We start from the raw sequence: 20,322 nt of genomic DNA on the forward strand, positions 1-20,322 counted from the left end.
TTCGGGGCCTTCAGTGACGCCAGTGAAAGAGGTTTTTTGCCTTTTGCTGACCTTGTGTCTCACAAGAAGGTGTGGTCGGAGTCCGAATTACCGGCACGATCGATTCATCCGAGGAAGTCGCTGACATATTTATGTCGGATGAAAAATTTGGCTGGCCGGATAATTCGGGCTGTCGAAATCTCTGCGTGCTATCGGGGATGCGCTAGAAAACAAAATCTCATTCAAGACATACACAAAATTATCTAAGACTCCTGGATTTTGCTCCAAAGCCGTGATCGTAATATGAGCTCAGCAAAAAGGGTTATCATAGAGCCAGCCATGCTGCTCAAATGAAGGGACGACAAAAGGACGGGACGTGAGCTCGTGGTCGAAAAGCTCTGCCTGCTGCATGTGCCTTCGCTTGTAACCCGGTAGTTTTACGGGCTAGAGCCTCTGCGATACATGATATCAACAAAGCTACAAGTCGGACACTTGTAGTTGTGTATCCTTTGTCCATCTCAAGGTTGAGCCATATGGCCCATTTGGGCAGGTGTTGTTGTTGCCGCTGTTACTCGCACATATGCGCGCCAATCCTCACAGAACCCACACCGCGGACCACGGAACTGCTCAACTTTAAGAGGGAGAAAAGGGAAGAGCCAAGAAATGAGCTATCAAGTGCTTCAGTCTCGCGGACCATCATCAGCAGTAATGCTGGGCTGCTGCCGGAATTTCGGCTCCTCTCGTATTCCGTGCCTGCATGGCGTGATCTGTCGATGGTAATTACTTAAAGGGCTATGATGAAAAGTTTTATTCAAGGGCGCTTCGATATCGCAGCTTGAACGAAACCTTCCAATCTCTCAAGCTGGTTTTCTACAACATTTATTCCAAGTTATTCAATACTTAGAATCCGCAATGGGCCGCTATTGCTCTTCTCTGATTCTGTCCTTGACATGGTTTCTTACCATTACAAAGGTGCATGCCGCCACGGACCTCAAAGATTGTCTTTTAGAGTCTGTTGGCGGCGAAACCGAGAGGGTCAAATTCTCGAATGAAGCTGGTTTCCAGGCCGACCATATCCGGCCATACAACCTCAATTTTCAATACGTGCCATTTGCCATCCTTTACCCTAATAGCTCCTTGGAGGTTGCGAGCATCGTTGTTTGTGCTTCTCAACACGATCGCAAGGTGCAAGCTAGAAGTGGAGGACACGATTACACAAACAAAGGTCAGCTCTATTATTATATCTTGACTAGGCAAGTGTACTGACTACTGACGTAGGGATTGGTGGTAATAATGGAGCTATTGTAGTTGACGTGAAGAATCTCAACCATGTTCAGCTCGGCTCTGATGGCATCGCCAAAGTGGGTTCAGGAAACAGACTGAAAGATGTCTGCGAGAAGCTTCACGCCAATGGAAAGAGATGGATGCCTCACGGATCGTCTCCCACTGTTGGAATCGGCGGCCACGCTACCGTCGGTGGTCTCGGACTGCATAGCCGCCTTCTTGGTACTTCGCTCGACGTGATGGTTGCCGCAGAAATTGTCCTGGAAGATGGGACTATTGCAAATGTATCTGAATTACATCGTCCAGAGGTTTTCTGGGCTTTGAGGGGAGCGGGTGCGAGCTTTGGAATCGTCACCAGCTTCTGGTTCAGGACGCAGCCTGAACCTGACGCGGTTGTTAACTTCATCTTTACCGTTAAGTCTTCAGAACCGACGAAGCTCTCGGATGCATTCAAGGCCTACCACCAGATTACTACCAATGCATCCCTTGATCGGCGCTTGTCTTCTGTCGCAATCATCTCCAAGGACACTCTGCAAATCAGTGGCGTCTATTTTGGCACAGAATCGGAGTACAGCAAGGTCAACTTCAGCAGACTGATCAAAGGAATTACGGAGCAGAATACTGTTACCAACTTGACATGGATGGAGCACATGAACAGGACATTCGACAGTATCTCCAACATATTCCCCGCGCAGTCATATTTTTATGCCAAGGACACAGCCGTTGCCTACTCGACGTTGCCCAGCAACGACACCATCGACGCCGTCTTTGAACATCTTCAGGGTACCGACTCGGGATCAAAGAGCTGGTTCGTTTTAGTCGATCTCTACGGAGGTGCCGTTAACAATGTTGCGCCCGGTCTGACGGCGTTCCCGCATCGGGATCTGGCGTACTTCTTCGCAGTCTATGCTCAGACTGAGTCCATCACGACGACTATCACACACGACTTCGTTGATAATGCTGTTCTCAAGTATCAGAGAAACGAGCCTGAAAAGTATTTATCCTACGCCGGATATACCAACCTGAGGATCCAGGGAACCCCGCAACAAAAGTATTGGGGTGAAAACCTTTTGAGGCTGGAGAAGATCAAGAGCGTCGTTGATCCAAACGACCGTTTCTCAACGCCTCAGGGCATTAAACCACGAGCTTAGCTGAAGGGAATTGCGGCTCTCAGACCAACCTCCGAATCATCGGCGGTATAGCGTTCGCCATTGTAGGTATTATGGTGGGCAGACAGCTCAACTTTCGGGATCTCAAATTGTGTCCCAACATTCAATGCATCTATTGCGTGGAAATGTGGTGACTTCATGAAACGAAAAAGATAGCCATAATTGAATTACCCTCGCTTGATGCTTTGTAACTTCTTCACGAGATTGCAAGGACCTTAAAGCGACGATGATGCCCACATGAATTGAAGACCTCAAAGAGGCCATCCTTGGTCTCGACACATGCACTTGTCACTTGTTGGACAAGGAATGCTTCTGGAGTTGAATGCAATTTCTACCGTATGGCCAAGCTATGGCCGTCTGATTTGCCTGTTTCGATTTTCTGACCCTTTTGAAGACTACGTGGATATAATGTTGGATAACCACGGCATGCCGCTTGTTGGAATAGGTAGCTGGCGCCGATGCTTGTTGACGGTTCTGTTGTGAAGCCTTCTCTAGTCTCGGCAGGAGTGGGATCCGCCTTGGGCGTTCGATTGGAGTAAGTTCGATTCAAGTCAGGGTCTCTCTGCCTTTTAAACTGGGCTGTATTCTTGGCACCTGCTTATTGCAACGTCGACCAACTCAGGCAGTAGCAAGCGTTACCTTCACAGTGATTCACCTGCCGAGACATCCGAAACTGGCAGTACCTTTAAGAAGTCAACCTGGCCCCTACTTAGGTAGGCTCGTTGACCTAGGTTTTACCATTAGACTCAACGACCAATTCTCGTCATGCTATCCAGCCATACCTATCTCGTTACCGGTGCTAGCCGTGGCATCGGGAAAGGCTTTGTTACCGCCCTTCTTCAGCGCCCCTCGACCAGGGTAATCGCCAGCGTCCGCGACCTACTCGCTGACTCCTCCAAAGCCCTCAGATGCCTCGACCGAGGCAAAAACTCCACCCTCATACTCATCAAAATCGATTCCTCTATCGACGAAGATCCCGCGACTGCTATCGAACTCCTCCAGAAGGAGCATAACATCTCCACTATCGATACGATCATCGCTAACGCAGGCATCTCACACACCAGCGCCCCGATCCGCGACATCTCCTCCACTACGGTGCTAGACCATGTCAAGATCAATTCCATTGCGCCACTTCTCTTGTTCAGTGCAGCTGCCCCGCTTTTGATGAACAGCAAGAAACCGATGTTCGTTGCTGTGTCCTCGGTGATCGGAAGCATCAGTATGCAGGATAGCCTGGCGAAATCGTTCCCGCCGAGCATAAGCACTAGCCCGTACGGAGCGAGCAAGGCAATGCTGAATTGGTATGTGAAGAGGCTGAGCATTGAGGAACCATGGGTCACAGCGCTTGTCCTCAATCCTGGTTTGGTCGAGACAGACATGTCTGCCGAGCTAGCCAAGAATATCGGAGTGCCTGACATCAAGAGTATGGGAGCCATCACGGTCAAGGAAAGTGTTGCGAGAATGGTCCGTATCATTGATCACGCTACGAAGGACGTTAGTGGAGGGTTTAAAAATTTTGATGGTGTTGACCTTTCTTGGTGATCATTCAATAACAGACGCTGCTCGTCACGGAATGACGGATTAAGCGCGAAGAGTATACATACTATGTCGCTTGTGGTTTAATAGCGAAATCAGATGCTCATGGACGCGGGGAAAGATTGAAGTCTTATTACTGTTCTCATGGGACGGCCTATGTCTAGAAGTAATTGGCCCTATTGTTCCCGACACTCCAAGAAGGGCTTTAGACTTTGCAGTTCGCCACGTCTGTGTCAAAGTCTCTGTCTCATTACGTCGCGCTTGGAAGGCAATCATCGGCTGTGGCAGTTTGGAAGATGGCATCATGGATAAGAGACCAAACATTCGTACTAGGGCAGAGCACAGCGATCGTTTGAACCTCCGTCCACTCTCATCAAAAGACGCTCCGCTAGCCACGGAAATAGACAAACGCCAGAATGACCAGTCACAGTTCTGTGCTGCAATGAGAAAGTCTTCTGAGGCGAGGTTCAGGTCCTTCGCATTCAAGCAACAAGAAAACCTGCTAGGCAATATCAACAACTTAAGATGTCTATATGCACTGTGATGAAGTTTGGTCGTAAATAAACCCTAAATTGTACCCGAGAGCTTCGAAAATGCCGACTCATATACCCGCTGAAGCCTTCTAGTGAGACGCAGACCCGTGCGTTGTGTTTGACCCCGTGAAGTCACCTGGAAGGGCAGTAAACATGAGATCGCTGGTCAAGTCCGTAACACGGCCGAGAAGCTGTTCTAAGAGACGATAACCGGCTCCCTGAGCGTATTGAGGGAGTTCTATGGATCCAAAGGTTAGTCAATATTCAGTGGGAATCGTCTAGACTACTTTGGTAACTGACCGTGTCCGGCATTGAAAACACGAGCGAAGGTGAGGCCACGCTGTGCAACCCAATCGCCGATCTTTCCAGCGGAACTCTGGGAGGACAAATCGCTGTAAGCTGTAGGGAGGAAGAAGGTCTTGGATGGGAACTCGTCGAAGCCTTGCTGTCCATGCCAAGTCATGTTTTGAAGCACCATGAGAGTACCGTTGGTGGGTACACGGAAGTCAAGGTTGCCACTTGCAATAATGAAGTTGTTCGTGTGCTCAATGACTCGGGTTAGAGCGCCAGAGGCGAAGGGGTCAAGGCTGACATCGCCAGTGGGACCGAATGGGTTCTCGTCGGAGCACTTCTTCCAGTCCCTCTGTCCGGCGGGAATGTGGATGGCCTTGCGCATCTCTGGAAGGTTGAGGTAAGAGTGCCAGTCGGCCTTGTCAAAGCCGAGGGGTACAGAGGCGTTGTCTCCTTCGGTGGCCCAGCTGAGGGGGTCCGATGGGTTGGGGCAGCCTTGAGAGATGTGGTAGATATTGGCGCAAGGGCTTACCTCCGCAAGACCTTCATAGACAATAGACGAGATTGCGCAGTTATCGCTGTTATTTCCGGGCGGGAAGGGCCCCTTGGGAGGAAAGGTGAAGTAGTTCTCGCGCATATCAGCGTAGCCGCACTCTTTATCGGCGGCACTGATCCGGTCATAATAGTTTCCAACACCGGGGTACAGGCCCATAACGTTGTTGTACTCCTCGACGAAGGGCAGGGAGACCGCATGCTGTTGGAAGTCACCAGGGTCAGATCTGATGTACGGGCTGAACATCAGGGCACCGGAGAGGTTGTAGTCGGCGGACTGGTTGGACTTGATCATGGCGTCACCAATGTAGGGGATGTAGTGGCCTGCGTAGCTCTCGCCGGTGAGATGAGTCTTGCGGCCCTTGGTTCCGAAGGTCTCCATCCAGTTGTGGTAAAAGCCAAGGAACTGCTGGGCGGTCTCCTCTTCCGTGTTGACTCCGGGCTTACCGACTGAGAAGCCAGTGCCAGCGGGCTGATCGACGTAGAGCACATTTGAGAGTTGGGACCAGCTGAAAATGTTGTAAACCGGGCGGTAAGCCGAAGGGAACCAGGTAAAAGGTCCGTTCTCCTGGACCAGTCCGATGAAAGAACTACATCCCGGGCCTCCATTCAACCTTGCAGAGGAGTCAGTATGCGACTAGGTCCGAGGAAAGTCTCTTTGGGGGTTCGAGAAAACTTACCAAATGGTGACCTCCTCAGATGCATCTGGGTTGGTACTAGGGAAGTACCTGTTGGAATGAGCATCAACATTGTAACATAGATGGCGGTTTAGACAGGTATATACACTTACCAGAAGAAGAGTTGACGAGTCTCGTTGGATGCTTTCGAGATCGGGATTTGGCCAGCATATGATTCGCCCAGATCCCAGTCAACCAGCGGAATAGACGTGCCGTTCACAAGGTACTCTTTGTGATATCAGCGTACAAACCGAAGGGAGTCGAGGTTGGGTGGCATACTTTCAGTCTTTTCATTCAGGTACTGGTACTTCTCGGTGTCTTGACGACGCTCAAGATGGCGGCGTACAGGCAACCGCTTGGCCTCGGCAAGTTTCTTGACCGGATTGAAGCCGTCGACTCGCCAAGAATCGGCCAAGACGGTGGTGCAAGGCAACAATGCCAGCAACAGGTGACGGATGGACATCGCGGAAACCATGGTGACACAAGGTTGGTGGTTTGAATGATGTTGACCAGAACCTGCTTCAGATGAGGGAGGAACCGATCCTGATAAACACCTCAAATTGGCATCGACATGGGCCAATGGCTTTGGTCGATGAGCTGCCGAGAGCACTGCAACATCGGGCTACCAAAGGTTCCTCAAATCATATATTTCAGTTTGCCCAATGCACAGCAGAAAGCTTAGCTACTAGGATAACATTTGGTTTCCGCAGGCTAAGCTTCTCGTAATCCGAACCGATGAGTGTCTTCCCATGTTAGATAAGGGACTGATTGCTGGCACCGCATGCATGGAAGAATCATTGGTGACTCGTCTCGCTGAAACTCAAATGCAATTAACCCTAATCCATCGTCGATATGCCCCTGAATGCTATGCTTTCCAACAGGAATTGGACCAGGAGACCCTCCTCAATTAAACACCGGTAGGTTATCCCATGGAACCACTCTAGCAGCTCAATTGCAAGACAAACGGAAACTCCAAATATCTTGACATCCGGGTCGTCCGGCGAAAGTGCGATTTTTCGAGAGACCACGGACGGGCATGATTAATAAAACTCTAACCTCCTATACGAACCGCGTCAAACTTTCCGTTGGGCGATCCATTGGGGGCGATCTAGGGACACCCTTTGAGATCCGAAACTGACTCGACCGCCTATTGTGCTTGGACAAACGACGTCGACTGAAGATGAATTAAGCTTGATGAACATGGGACGAACATTCTATCTCGCTTGCCAAGAACGATCGGATGCAGCCTACTCTCCAATTGTCCGACGCAATTGATTGCGGCAGCTTGGCCTCGACCATTGCTTCGACTTTCTTAGCCATGTGCGGATTGAGGAACTTAGGGGGTTGCAGTCTGCAGCTGTGCCACTGCCGGTCTCCGGCGGCCCGTAATTTCGGGAAAACTGAACACCATGTCGCTGTAAAGCTTGCTGAGCAGCGCTATGGCTTAATCAGGAATGTGCTTGGGTGATTTGATTTCGATAAGTGAGCATGTTAAACCACAGCTGCCATTCTTGCCCTAGAGAGCGAGTTTATTTCCAGCCTGAACGTTGTTCATGTGCATCGATAATGGTCTCAATTTGCTGGCTTTTCTTCCAAAATTTGGTTATCAAATTGGGCAACTTTCTGCATTCCTCTCGCAGTTTTTATTGTTTATGATGATCTCCGTAGAAGAGTTCATATCTTCTTGCTGTCTGGCGGTAGATTATTGTACCAACATCTATTATTTCACAAGTCCCGTTATCCCGTCTCTGTTTGCTCCACGTTGTGGCGCGATTCTCGGTCTGGAAGTTGCACGCTCGCTTGCTCTCCGCTGGACCGAGCAGAGCCCACGATAAAGGCTCACATTACATTTGTATCTGTCTTAGTTGATCATGGCTAGCGCATGTCGTCGTTTATGCATCCCATGCCTCATTCGTGATCCTTCATCCAGTGCATCAATTCCTGCCAGTTTACGCACTGATGCTCAGTACCAAACCCCGTTACACCGCCCACCGCAGGGTCGCCAACCTCCACAGTCAGGTCAGGTCTGCAAAGCATGGACTGGCGGACAAGATCCAAACAGTGTCCTATGTGATACATATCTTTGACATGATTGTGATCGGGAGAAGCGTCGTGGCCTTCCTTATGGTCTGCCTTGTGGTCTGCAGGATGCGACCCATTGTTGACTTGCTCCATGATGTCAGGCCGCGCCTCATATAGTGCTTGGCGGATCATGTCGAGACAGTGAAGTTGGTGGAACACCGCTATGCAGCTTTTTTGCGGCGCAAGCTTGGAGTGTTGAAAGAAGCCACCCTGCTTAGGAAGAAGCGAGGCCCAAGCTTCATCGACTTGTGCGGATGGTGGCATGGCATAATTGAGATCTAACTCAAAAGTTCTGCTTATGGTTGATACTGTGCGGGATTAGAGTTGTGAGAAAGGAGCGTGCATGTGGACGCCGGGTGGTCTCTTACATCGCATCTCAGACTTAACGGGCTCAACGCCGTAATAATCTGGCGTAGCTTTGCTAGGCGCGGTATGTCTGCTGAGCCCCGCCACTAAGACGAGGAGTATCGCGTAAAAAAGGTGGACTCTGACCTTCTGCCAGTACTCCCTCAGCCGCGATTCTCTGTGTTGGACACTCTCGCCATCATCAATGGCTTGGTCAACACGCGCGTACTGATGAGATTTGATCCATGACGACATCGTGTAGCTTGGGGGTTATTTTGGCTTGAGCGAATACCGAAAGCCAGATGGAAGAGATAGGGCAAAGAAAGGAGTTTCTCAACCATCTTTATGAGCTGGGAGCACGGGGAGGGCAGGATATTGATCCTCCAATCTCTGTCAGGGCGATCCTCCTTGAGCGAGTCCCGCCATCACGACTCGTAGCGTGCAAGGTGCTTTGAACGTCGAATAGCATTCGTTCATTCGGGCCTTGACTTGTGGTCAAGCGGTTTAAGATTCCCCACCAATTCATTAAGAACGGGCAGAACCACCTTTCGCTGACTCGCACAGCTCCCCGCTGTTTTCATTGTCCACTCACTCCCGGACAGCTTCAAAGAGGAAAGATCATGATCAGGCGAAGGGAAAGCGCAGAATATTGACAGCGGCTGACGACATAGCCACGAGGTCCTGTCTCACTTTCCCTTTCCGTGTTTCCGGGTATTGATGTTGCCTGTCGATCGTGCGCGCTTGGCTTTGCGGGTTGCATCGGTCGTGCGTCCATCCGAGAACCATGTCCAGGGGGTCATCGGGGCAACCACTCTGCTGAAGCTGGGACGAAACGCCGAGGTTGCAAGCATGCACGTTTGGTGAGCTGTTTAAGCTACATCCCCAGCATATAAACTTGCCGTTTCCCCGGACTTGGAATTGATTGGGAAGAGATGCGGAGTTTGGGGCTGTTGACGAGTACCCCTGGCCCGGATTCCCTCTTCGACATCCAGGTTTCGCCAAGTCTTGCAATATCGACACCCAGAGAACGATTCACACTTCAAGCATCTAAGTGCACTCATACTATGAGACGCTTCACTACTGGGGCCGATTTCAGAAAGGCCATGCTGAACTGAGATGCGTGACAATATGGCCACTTGAGATATCTTGAGTGGTACATTCCAGCTACAAAAAGGTGAAAATTCCTGACAATTGCTTGACTATTGATTATTGGTTGCCGAGAAAGACAGCCTGTAAGTTTTCTTACTTTGATATGAATGCCTTCCCGTCGTTCATTTGAGACTCACATCTTTATGTGACTCACTGACAGTCAAAAACCTGCATGTGCCCGCCCAGTTGTCTGTTTCAGGCGCAAGAGCTGCATCCATATCGGGAAGGTCAACAAGCTCTCATCCTTCGGCCGATTAGAAACAACATGACACGCGGCGTAGCGGATCCTCAGATGCAAACATGAAGACCGGAAAAAGTCAACATGTGTAGAAATATTGCTTATTTAAGTCGAGGTCTTCTGCGGAGCTCTTATTGCAGAACTGATGGCCCGTAACTTCATTAGCGAAGGTATAACTTCAAACGCAAAACATTATAGCGTCACCGTCTGTCCGCCGCGATGGCCTCGCCTCATTTTTTCCGGGCTTCGTACGAGATTGTGTCTCCGCGACTGGTAGTTAGGACTGCCAAGGAATCTGACATTGAATCTTTCCACGCCATCATGACGGCCCCAGAAAATTTCCCATTTGAGGAACCTGAAAAAGGTCTTACGATCGAGAAGCTTCGGGCTCGAATTCAAAAATTTGCCAAAATGTCAGCGAATGGCAAAAATGCATTCTTGGTCGTTGAACTGCGCGGTACAAATGAGTTGATTGGATACGGAGGGTACAACACTTTTGAATCTGTCGACCCGACCGAGTTCCTTGACCAAACGACACTACAAGGAAGCAAAGCGTACATGACGGACATCGGTATCATAATCGATCAAAAACACTGGCGCAAGGGCTATGGTCTGGAGTTGGTCAGCGTCCTCATCGAGTACGCCCAAAACGAGCTTGGTTGCGAGGTTTTCAGAGCAGAGACAGGCGACGACAATGAACCATGGCGAGCTCTCATGCAAGCGGCAGGTCTTGCTAAGTTCGAGGGACGGCACAAAGCAAGCTATGACGAGAAACAGGAGGTTTGGGTCTGGAAGTTTGATGCAGGACATTGGAAACAGGAAAAAGAAAGGATGCAAATGGAGGGAAAGTGGCCACTCTAGGAGCTTGTCTCTCTCCGTGACTGTAAACTCTCGATATGATAGTTCTATTTACCGAGTGGCTCGCAAGATCACTCATCAAAGATGACGCAAACAACTTCGCCCGCAATAGAAATGTTTGCGGCGAACCCCTTCAGAAGACCGGTGCTCACTTCGCGATCAATAATGACCGCCCGTCCGTCCTGCTGCAACCCTACAGCAACTTGTGTGCCAGCCTTGTTGATCGAGAACTGCCGGGGAATCATGCCACCTGACGGGAAGATTTGAGTGAAACCCAGGTGACCGGTCTGGTGATCGATCTTGAAAGTAACAAGGGCGTCGCTCTTAATCTCGGTGCTGTTGGTGGTGTCAAAGTTGGGAATGCTGAAGGTGCTAACGTTTCGTGAAGAGACAATGAGATACTCAGAGTCAGGCTGACGTATTGTTAGCAACAACACACGTCTCAAGGCGAATCATGTTTGTCGAGGAATCAGCTTGACGGAGGTACTTACCGAGATGTGGATCTCAGCTGCGGCAGCCCCAACAGGTACCGTGTTGTCGGGGCCGTGGGTACCGACGCTGAAGACTTCGGTGAAGCTCAAGGTCTTGTTGCGACCATAGTGAACTTCGTACGTGGTGACAATGTTTCCAAGCTCGGCCAGAACAAAGAAGTAAGTCTTTTCCTTGGTGACGAGGAATCTGGCGTGTCTGGGACCACTGCCAACTGCAACGTTCAGTGGGGTGACCGGCGTCAGTTGGTAGGATTCCTGGTTGATTGCAAAAACCCGAACCAAATCCGCTCCCAAATCCGGCACTAGCACGTACTGCCCCGTGGGGTCAAGGATGGCCTCGTGGGGATGCGGGGCATTCTGTGCCGGCTTCGGTCCTGGCTGGCTCAGCGTGTACGTCCAAGACTGAAGTCTTTTGATGTCGGTCGGGTCCTCCACGGAAAAAACTTCAAAGGACGACGCCGGACTGTCAATTTTGTCAGCGGAGTTCCGCGTTATTGCGCAGCGAATTCTTAAAATCCCCCCCAGAACGAGCTTCTTCGGTGACGGAAGTGGAAATCTCTCCGGGGCCAGTGAGTGGGACTTACTAAGAAGCCAAGGCAATGCCTCCACCATTCTTGCCATAGACGACGGAGCTCACAGCCCCCTTGATAGTAGGGAGCTTCCCAAGCAGCTCGAGGGTCCCATTCTCAGACTTTTGGAAAGAAACGAGCGTGCCATTGGGGTTTGTAAGTCCTCGATCGGCACAGTAGAGCAGGGACTTTGACTGATCGAGAGTGAGCCAAGAGGGGTTCGCCGCGCAATCAGTGTTCGTGGCAATGGCCTTCAAAGTCGTGCCGGATTCCGAAGTCTGAAGATCGAGAGTGGTGACGGTTCCGGCGTGCGAAGCGGCGTATAGGAGGGTCGATGTCACTGGCTTGACAGACATGATGGCCATGAGCCAGGCGGCAGAGAACTTGTCGAACCCCAACATTGCGGATAAGTCAATTAGCGATAAAGACCGACACAGACCGATGCTGGCATTTACCACACTGCTGGCGATTCAGTGTCTTTAAAAGCTCCTCCGAAGCCATGGTCGGAAATGCGACCCTTGTACATCATCGAGCTGGGTACCGCATCGTTTTCCGTGCGGGGTTGGGATATCCCTGAATGTGCTGCGGAAATTCCACCTATTAATCTAACTGGCTTATGGTAAAATCGATTTTACCTTGGAAGAGGAAATTCGCGCTAGCCCACGTGTAGAGTTGGAATAAGCCGTTTGCCGGCGAGTAGATTGAATTCTTGGCAGGGGTTGCGGATAAGGTTTGAGAAAGGATGCTCTTGGCACTTTCGATCTCAAGGGGGAACAAGAGACGAACTGAAGCTTTGACTGATGCAAACCAATGATACAACAGCCGGATGCTGCACTAAGGCTTCATCCCACCGGCGCTTCTTGAACAGCCACTTTCTTACTCTTGGATATAAATCAACACTCATCTTCAAAAGGATTGCCAAGAAGTCGGTGAATATGTATGGGCTGAACTGTAAATGTTTTGAGTGATTCATCTTTGTGACTATTATGTATCAGCAGTCTTCAAACACTCTTTGGGCAACGTTTCAACGTCCGAAAGTCCGTCGCACACTTTTGAGTCGTGCCCGGAAACTGTCAATGATGTGGACCCCATCAGTTGCGATGATGAATGGGGTTGCCGTGTCTTAAGTCAATCGTCAAGACAGTCGCGCGGAAAATAAGTGATATTGTGCCTCACAAGACAATATGCCTGAAAGTTGGCAATATCGTCTATTCGTATGGATGCGTCGTGCCAGCAGATCAATCATCACATGTTTCTTGGCAGCATCATGTACAGTTTTCTGTGTTCTCCCTGAACTCTCCCACCGGCATTCGAGGGATGCAGGCGAGGATAGTCAATGAGAAGGGCACAACTCGATGCTTGGCACCAATCTATGAGAAATCGTGGGGGCCCCCACAATCGATAACTTTAGTACTTATGATTTTGGAGTGCGAACAAACATATTTCGTATTGATCAAATTTATCATAGGGTGCTACTTGTGGAAACTTGGAGAAGGTAAAGAAATTGGTATTGACGCACACGCCGCATCAACCCAAAGCATTAAGAATCTCAGACTCTCCTGGTCCTTCCTCGCAACAATTCGCAAATCATAGTCTTGAAGGGGGTTACGTTTTCCTCAAATTATCTTGAGCTACGGCACTTGAGGGTATTACTCCAAGTGAATGATGTTGATCCTGCCACCACCTGTGTAATTGTGTGTCACAAACTGCTCAAAACCGCCAGTCTCTGAGACGATGAGCGTTCGGCCTTCCGCATCCTTTGCCCAGACCACTGATGTAGGCGCCAAAAGAGCTGTGCTGTTAATGCCGCCAATAAGAGTCTCCGGGACGGTGGTGTTTGCCCCGCGTGGCACAAAGCCGAGAGCGTTTCCGGTAAGTTCGGCGAGATAGATGTCGCCGTTGTATTTGTTGACAATCAAATCATCAATTGGAGTCTGGGTTGCCACAATTTCCGGGGTTCCATGGAGGACTTCTTCCTTCCCTGAAGCTTTCACGCGGGCGACCAACTGTTGGTTGGTGTTGCTGAAATAGAGATATCCTCTTGAGAGCTTGATGCCGTTGACGCCGAATACCACGCCGGTTGTAGTACCAGGCTTTAGCAAGGGATCATCGTAGTAGACGCCCAATTGGAAGGTTTTGGTGTCGAAACGGTAGATGAATCCCTCGCGCGTATCTGCGATCAGAACATAGGGCGTTCCAGGAACCGCAATCATCCCATTGGGCTGAGAAATAGCATCCAGCGACGCCAGTTGCTTGACGACCGGCTTGTCGCACTTGTCGAATGACAATTTGTGGATTGCGTACGAGCCTGGGGTTGGACTCAAAGTCTGGAAAGAGAAGTTGCCGGTAATGAGGAAATATTCATCCGAGCTTGGTGATTTGGCAATACTGGAAACGCCAATGGTATTCTCGAAAGTGTGTACAAGCTTTGGCTCAGCATTTGCGACAGGAGCCACTTCGTAAACGCGAGGGAATGTGTAAACGACTGCCAGAATGGAACCCGACGGCCTGACGGCGAGGTTTTCGATCTCAGATCCTAGCGGAAATTCTTGACTCTTTTCCACTCGCAGGGCATTCACACAGACCAGAACGACTGTGAAAAGCCATAGGCAGGCTATGCTAGAAGTTGTCATTGAGAGGCTGTTAAAGTGCAAAATTAATTCGCATAAGGTAGTAATAATAGCTTGATGAGGCCTTCAGAAATGTGATTATCGAGAAAGGTGGCTGGCCTATTTGTATGCGTCTGATTCCCATAGATGCGGATGAACTTCAATCCATCTGTACAGGGCAGGTACAATGGATGAGCCGAAACCCGGGGGTTCGGGAATCCTACCAAGTATCTCGATCTTACCTTAGTGTGATCGCCTAATTTGCGCAACTTATGGCGGGGGCCTGTACTTCTTGGTGTCAGCAATGAAAGAAATCAACGTGGAAAATGTAGTATTGGAAATAAGAGCCATGGACTTTTGCCGAACATGTCGGAGTCAGGTGTATTGAATTTGATTCCCTTCCTACGACTACCGAGTTAAGGGCGGAGGTTGCCATACTCTCGAGAATACGAGTGGCCGGAGACAAACCTCGCCGGTCCAAGTCATCAGTCTAACCAGCGACTCGACGAGGCATATCGGATTTCGGACGTATAGGTACATGAGCGTTGCAGCGTGGGTAAGACGATTGCAGAAGCTTTGTAGCTACATGTACTTGACTTTTCGCGTACCGTTGTTGAATTCTGACTAGCAGGTTACACTATCATCAATCAGACTGTGTTTGCCTAGGCTGACGTGGGATAGCTTGAATCAATACTTGCATGTACGCTAAGCACTATCCTCAAAACGGTCTCCGTAAGCCAGGCAGATGAATTGTTATCCCTTGTGTTAACTGCAGGTCGCCGGAATCCTACATGTCTAGGGATCTGGTTGCAATGTGGACATATCAGCTGGCCTGTCGTGAAACTTACGAGTAGGCGTCTAAAAGACTCGAATCTGGTCTAAAGATATTGGGAATCACGCATGCTCGATGATCCTGCAAAATGGCTTCCTTGAGAGATTGAAATGTGCAGAGAATGATTACATTATCTAGTAGTGCTGCATTAGGACCTTCGTTCCCTACTTCCTTTCGACCTCAAGAGAGGCCAAGATAAAAGCTGACTCTCCGAGAAGACTGTTCGGCAAAAGCGGTTGGTGAGTATAGTATTCGTATGATGCCGTAGAGTTGAGACTGCACACAGCGACTGTCTTGTTGTACCCGATCGTACCGTTACCAGTATCAACAACAAAGTTTCGGGTGGTATAGTCGTAAGCTTTCAAAGCTGCCTTCTTGAAGTTCACCTTCGAGTTCGACAGAAGTCCAAGCCTCTCGCCCTTGAGCATAGAGAACATAAACAAGGCGGTGCTCGAGCTCTCGAGGTAGTTGCCACTGCGTCCAGGGAACGTCGTCAATTGCCACCAGACTCCGGTCTCGGGGTCTGCGTAGCGAATGAGAGACGTAGCCAATTGCGTTGTCATGTGTTGTAGTTGCTTGCACACAGCCTTGGCCTCGTGCTTGCCGGCGGGACAGTCGAGGGCTTCCCACGTCTGAACCAAGCCTGCTACGAACCAGCCTACGGCGCGGCCCCATACATACGGGCTCGCACCCGTCTCTTTGTTTGCCCAGACGGAAGTCTTTGAGTAATCGTACCCGTGGGCGACCAAGGAGGTGTTCTTCTGGAAGCAATGCTCGTAGAGCAGCGAAACCTGCAAGCTGATGTCGGTGTAGTTGGGCTGGGGTTGCGCAGCCATGAACGGCAGTACAGAGAACATGCCATCCAGGTAACTCCATTGAGGGTAGACATAGTACCAGAAGCCTCCAACAGGATTGCGAATTTGAAGCGACAGAGATTCGTTGATGGCTTTTGATGCTGCTGATGCCGTGTCCGAAATCGTTGCGATTCCCGACTTGGAAATAGCGTTGATGGCGTTTGCAACCGAGAAGCGGTCCAGAGGTCGGGTTGCGACGTAAGTTGCGTTGACCAAATTGGGGGTGCCCTCGTTTAGAACTTCCTCCAAGTAAGGCACGTATTGGTCCTTAAGCTCCGGGTATTGCTTCAGTGCAGCCTCCATGGCGATGGATAGAATGCCCGTTTCTAAGAAACTGCTTGATTCACCAGACGAGATGATGCCTTGCTTGCGCGCCTTGATGCTGTCCAGCATCCAGGTCGAGTATCGTCGGTCTTCGCAACTTGCGACAGTCGCCAAGCCGCAAAGGGCCAATAGCCGGATCGTAAGGTGACGCATCTTGAGGAGTATGTAAGATCACGACTGGGAACAATTCGGGATCTGGCAGACGCTACCACCGAGCTCTATTTTTCCTTTCAACCCCGCTACCGGCGTCGCTGACGCTTTATATGCTGTTGCTTTTCGTATGAGTCAAGCTAATTGCACTGCTAATTATTGCCGAAGCCTATTTGTTTACCCGGCTCGTCATTGGGCCTTTCGCCAATGCGTCAATCATTCCCCTATTGAATGTTTCCCCCATGTCTGCCGGTACTTCCGCGGGGAACTTCTGGACCCATAGTGCATTGACCATGAAGATTTGATAGCTGACGACTTCGCGTACCAAAACTTTGTGATGAATGCTGCAGGCAACCGCAAAAAAGTCTTGATTGGTTAAGATGCTACATGTCCTATGTTTCTGCATTCGCATTTTGATCAATTCAGGACGGCTGAGCGATGCTAGAGTAAGATCAAGAAGCAAACTTGGTGGCCTCACTGCAGTACTCAGCAGATCGAGTTCGAAGGATCCATCTCTGTGCTGGGCAGCAAAGTTTCAACGGCCGGGGCCACAATTTTGGACGCGAAAGATTTCCCGGTATGGATTGAGCAGTGAGCACAGAGGGGTAAGTTCGCCAAGGATCCATGGGGCGGAAACAAGAAAATCCTTCCTTCACCAAAGGCTGGGCCGGAAGCTTTCCGTCCACTCAGCTCGAAATGAATGCAACAGGTATCCTTGTTTGAATGGTACAGAGCTTATAGGCGACCTTGCTTGGTGGTCAATTATGGGTAGGTTTCCTCCGTCTCTACTTTGCTCTGCACACGCAATCTTCAAGACGTACCGCCAATGTGGGACGGATTCTAATCGACCGACGCTCAAAGCTTTAAAGGCGAATGTGGAGCAACCATGCGCAACGTCCCTGTCACCGAGAAAATCCCTAGACGTCAGCTTCAGAGAGTGAACGAGACAACCAAGTTCAGGCCAGTGCCAAATCTCAATTACATGGGCATCCTACTGAGTTATAGACATGTACATACGGTTTTCGAAATTGGCTTTTTCAAACATATATAACCTATTTTCACTGGTTCAATCTTCAAGTTTACTCGTTCGAAAATAACCTTCCTATCGCCCCATTACCTGCTCAATAGGTATCGCAATGTGACTCGGCGGATATTTCCATGGAAGCCGACTTTGGTTTCTCTTGCACAGAATGTATTATTGTTGGCACAGCAATTGCTCAACGGATTTCAAATGCACAAACGACAAATATGTATATTTATGGCAGTTGTAACAACACATCCAAGAAGCGCCAATGGCAACTCGAAGTTCGGGCCCCCACCTGACTGAGCCTGGTGGCTTGAATCGGAGACAACAACTGGCCGATTGGATCCCTGGCTCCTGCAAGTTGTCAGGAGTCATCAGCCGCCGACTCAATTTCGATCGACATGTAAGTCAGCTCGGTAAGATAAGCAATTGGATTGGCCGTATGAATATGGAAAGAACCCTACAGTCAGAGCCTTGCAGTGAAGGAGGCATGCCGCAGCATGCATCATCCGCTCACCCTTGCAGCGTAGCCAGGGTGATCAGGCTGCGACAGGAAGACGCGAATGGTTCTATAAAGGCTGCTATCCAGTCGAAAAGCGAGCATCAGCAAATGTTCGGGCACGACAGATTCTCTACTTTTCTTTTGCCATGCCTGTTATGAGATCTCACTTGGTCGTACTTCTGGTCGTTGTTGGCGTCGCGCGGTGCTTGCAGACGCAGACCAGTGCCGATATCCAGAGCCAAATCGAGGCGAATGAGAACGACCAAAAGGCATTAAACACCATACATGCTCGTGCCTGGGTCGATTCTCCATCTGTTCGAGGGACCACCGACATTTTGTGGACTTGTATCATCACCCTGACCAGTTGCGTTTATACGGTCCTTCATCTGAATATCAGGCACTCTTCGACGTGGAACAAATTGCAATGGGTTGCCATAACCTTATTCATACCCGAATTCATCCTCTTGCTTGCCTCCAGGCAGTTCATCGAAGCATTCTTGCTCAAACGGAAGCTCAACCTCTTGCTGTCAGAGCAGGCCTGTAACAGCACCAGCACTCCCAAAGTGAGCACCGCAACCCTCAATCGAATCCGGAAGAAGAACAAAGAATCAAGCTGATTAAAAATTTGCATTCTGCTCTCAGAAGTCCTACGACCTGAAGACCTGCTTCTTCGCGGTGATGGGAGGCTTCGAAGCTCCAATTGCCGACATAGAGCCAGGAACGGGAGTTATACGAGACAATGACTACAATTGGCCACTGAATTTGACGCTATCAGCAACAGGCATCCTTGAACTGGCAAGACTTGGTTATTTCATCGAAGTCGATACGGCAAGCCTGGAAGATCGAAGCAAAGCAACCCTGTTACAAAAGTTCCTCGTGTCAACCCAAGTAATATGGATGGCGATACAGTGCATTGTAAAGAAGAGACTTGGGTTGCCAATAGCGTTGCTCGAAATCCATGTGATGGTACATGTGGTTTTCGCTCTGCTGCTCTATGGATTCTGGTTTTACGTAAGTGCTAATTGCCGCATGGCTTCTGGTTCAAACAGAGGTTTACAAAGTCATATAGAGTACTAATTTGGTGCTAATAGAAACCCTTAGATATCGAGTGGACGCAAACTATCACAGTGGAAAGCGAAGAGATCAAGAATGCCCTTGCTTTCATGATTCAGTGCCAGTTCTGCCACTTGCAGAACGAGACTGCAATTCTGTATCCTGACCGAGGAGATGACCGGCCCATGGTTCCGAGGATAGTGGCCAAGAGGAGCTTTGGAAAACAAGACCCTCGAAGTAGTCGATGTGAGGTCGCCACCGACCAACAAGGTGAACACCTACCTGTTCAATGGATCACTCCGACAGCGGATGACGTTCGCATTAGTGAAGGCCAGGCTTTGTCCTGTGGAGTAGGTTACCTCCATATAGGTCTTGTCTTGGGGCGTGAAAAGAGTCGACTCGCGGAGGAGAGAAGCATTCTTCTCAATGCTTCAGACATAACGAGGACTGAAAGAGCCGTCTTGCACCTAAACTCGACGCGACAAAATTCCTTGGCAGCTCCTGATGTTGACCCATTCTGGGACAAGACTTACAGTCAATGTTTTGTGTTAGGGGGCAACATACGCGAGACTCTTTCGATATTCCAAGATAGTTTCAGTCACCCCGCAGATGGTGGCGCCGATGAAGGAATGGGGTCAACCACAGAGGTTTTCCGCTTCATTCTCTCCGTTATCGGCGAGGAGCTCACTTGGTATAATTTGCTAAGAACCGGTATTTTTCCTATAATCTACGGAGGTATCCATCTTTCGGCATGGAACTATGACTTTGCCTCGCGACAAGAAGAGATCATGTGGAAGGTATCCTGTCTGATCATCGTCGGGTTTATACCTTGGGTGGGGCTTTATTTCTTGTTCTTTGCATATGTTGGAAGGCCATTGCGGGTTTACATCGACCCTGACTTACTTGCGGAAGAAGTTCAGAAATCACCCTTGTCAGTAGGCTCTCGCATGGCGGGGATTTGCATTCTGGGGTTTACAGTTTCGTTGTTTGCTGCAGTTCACTTTTTTGCCCGAGTTTTCATCGTTGTTGAGGCTTTCATTAGTCTTAGGCAGGTCCCTATCGGTGTCTACTCGATGCCGTCTTGGATTCAAATGATTCCTCACCTTTGACACGCTTGCGAGGACATTGAGACTTCGGTATAATAGAATTGTCCAGGACCCGAGTCGCCGTTCTTTGTCATTTCAAATCAAGAATCGTTATTGATCACAAATACAAATGTGC

The 20,322-nt window shown here is 49.7% G+C and overlaps 9 protein-coding genes across 9 annotated transcripts; 4 read left to right on the forward strand and 5 right to left on the reverse strand.

The window, feature by feature from the left end:
* Positions 1-891: 891 nt before the first annotated feature.
* HER10_EVM0007197 (FAD binding domain-containing protein) lies at positions 892-2,414 on the forward strand (the record flags this gene model as incomplete). The annotated part of the gene is made up of 2 exons (XM_035476761.1): positions 892-1,204; positions 1,258-2,414. 2 exons carry the CDS (start codon positions 892-894, stop codon positions 2,412-2,414), a joined length of 1,470 nt encoding a protein of 489 aa, XP_035337339.1.
* Positions 2,415-3,197: 783 nt separating this feature from the next.
* Positions 3,198-3,974, forward strand: HER10_EVM0009581 (short-chain dehydrogenase; the record flags this gene model as incomplete). The annotated part of the gene is made up of 1 exon (XM_035479066.1): positions 3,198-3,974. The coding sequence occupies one exon, from the start codon at positions 3,198-3,200 to the stop codon at positions 3,972-3,974; it is 777 nt and encodes a 258-aa protein (XP_035337547.1).
* A 616-nt stretch (positions 3,975-4,590) lies between these two features.
* On the reverse strand, positions 4,591-6,496 carry HER10_EVM0008919 (carboxypeptidase cpdS; the record flags this gene model as incomplete). The annotated part of the gene is made up of 4 exons (XM_035478424.1): positions 4,591-4,739; positions 4,802-5,958; positions 6,135-6,249; positions 6,301-6,496. The coding sequence occupies 4 exons, from the start codon at positions 6,494-6,496 to the stop codon at positions 4,591-4,593; spliced, it is 1,617 nt and encodes a 538-aa protein (XP_035337490.1).
* Positions 6,497-7,929: 1,433 nt separating this feature from the next.
* On the reverse strand, positions 7,930-8,703 carry HER10_EVM0005893 (uncharacterized protein; the record flags this gene model as incomplete). The annotated part of the gene is made up of 3 exons (XM_035475495.1): positions 7,930-8,028; positions 8,071-8,411; positions 8,472-8,703. The coding sequence occupies 3 exons, from the start codon at positions 8,701-8,703 to the stop codon at positions 7,930-7,932; spliced, it is 672 nt and encodes a 223-aa protein (XP_035337241.1).
* A 1,351-nt stretch (positions 8,704-10,054) lies between these two features.
* HER10_EVM0012683 (acetyltransferase) lies at positions 10,055-10,696 on the forward strand (the record flags this gene model as incomplete). Its single annotated transcript, XM_035482073.1, has 2 exons — positions 10,055-10,078; positions 10,217-10,696. 2 exons carry the CDS (start codon positions 10,055-10,057, stop codon positions 10,694-10,696), a joined length of 504 nt encoding a protein of 167 aa, XP_035337809.1.
* A 68-nt stretch (positions 10,697-10,764) lies between these two features.
* Positions 10,765-12,154, reverse strand: HER10_EVM0010153 (YkgB protein; the record flags this gene model as incomplete). The annotated part of the gene is made up of 3 exons (XM_035479622.1): positions 10,765-11,106; positions 11,185-11,647; positions 11,769-12,154. 3 exons carry the CDS (start codon positions 12,152-12,154, stop codon positions 10,765-10,767), a joined length of 1,191 nt encoding a protein of 396 aa, XP_035337606.1.
* Positions 12,155-13,402: 1,248 nt separating this feature from the next.
* Positions 13,403-14,386, reverse strand: HER10_EVM0003581 (uncharacterized protein; the record flags this gene model as incomplete). Its single annotated transcript, XM_035473253.1, has 1 exon — positions 13,403-14,386. One exon carries the CDS (start codon positions 14,384-14,386, stop codon positions 13,403-13,405), a length of 984 nt encoding a protein of 327 aa, XP_035337070.1.
* Positions 14,387-15,358: 972 nt separating this feature from the next.
* On the reverse strand, positions 15,359-16,620 carry HER10_EVM0009968 (glycosyl hydrolase family 88; the record flags this gene model as incomplete). Its single annotated transcript, XM_035479438.1, has 1 exon — positions 15,359-16,620. The coding sequence occupies exon 1, from the start codon at positions 16,523-16,525 to the stop codon at positions 15,359-15,361; it is 1,167 nt and encodes a 388-aa protein (XP_035337589.1). The 5' UTR covers positions 16,526-16,620.
* A 1,574-nt stretch (positions 16,621-18,194) lies between these two features.
* HER10_EVM0005233 (uncharacterized protein) lies at positions 18,195-20,210 on the forward strand (the record flags this gene model as incomplete). The annotated part of the gene is made up of 4 exons (XM_035474855.1): positions 18,195-18,611; positions 18,694-19,059; positions 19,140-19,559; positions 19,629-20,210. The coding sequence occupies 4 exons, from the start codon at positions 18,195-18,197 to the stop codon at positions 20,208-20,210; spliced, it is 1,785 nt and encodes a 594-aa protein (XP_035337193.1).
* Between the last annotated feature and the right edge of the window lie 112 nt (positions 20,211-20,322).

Source organism: Colletotrichum scovillei (assembly GCF_011075155.1).
Source record: "Colletotrichum scovillei strain TJNH1 chromosome Unknown Contig00002, whole genome shotgun sequence".
In the NCBI taxonomy this organism is placed as follows: Eukaryota; Fungi; Ascomycota; class Sordariomycetes; order Glomerellales; family Glomerellaceae; genus Colletotrichum; species Colletotrichum scovillei.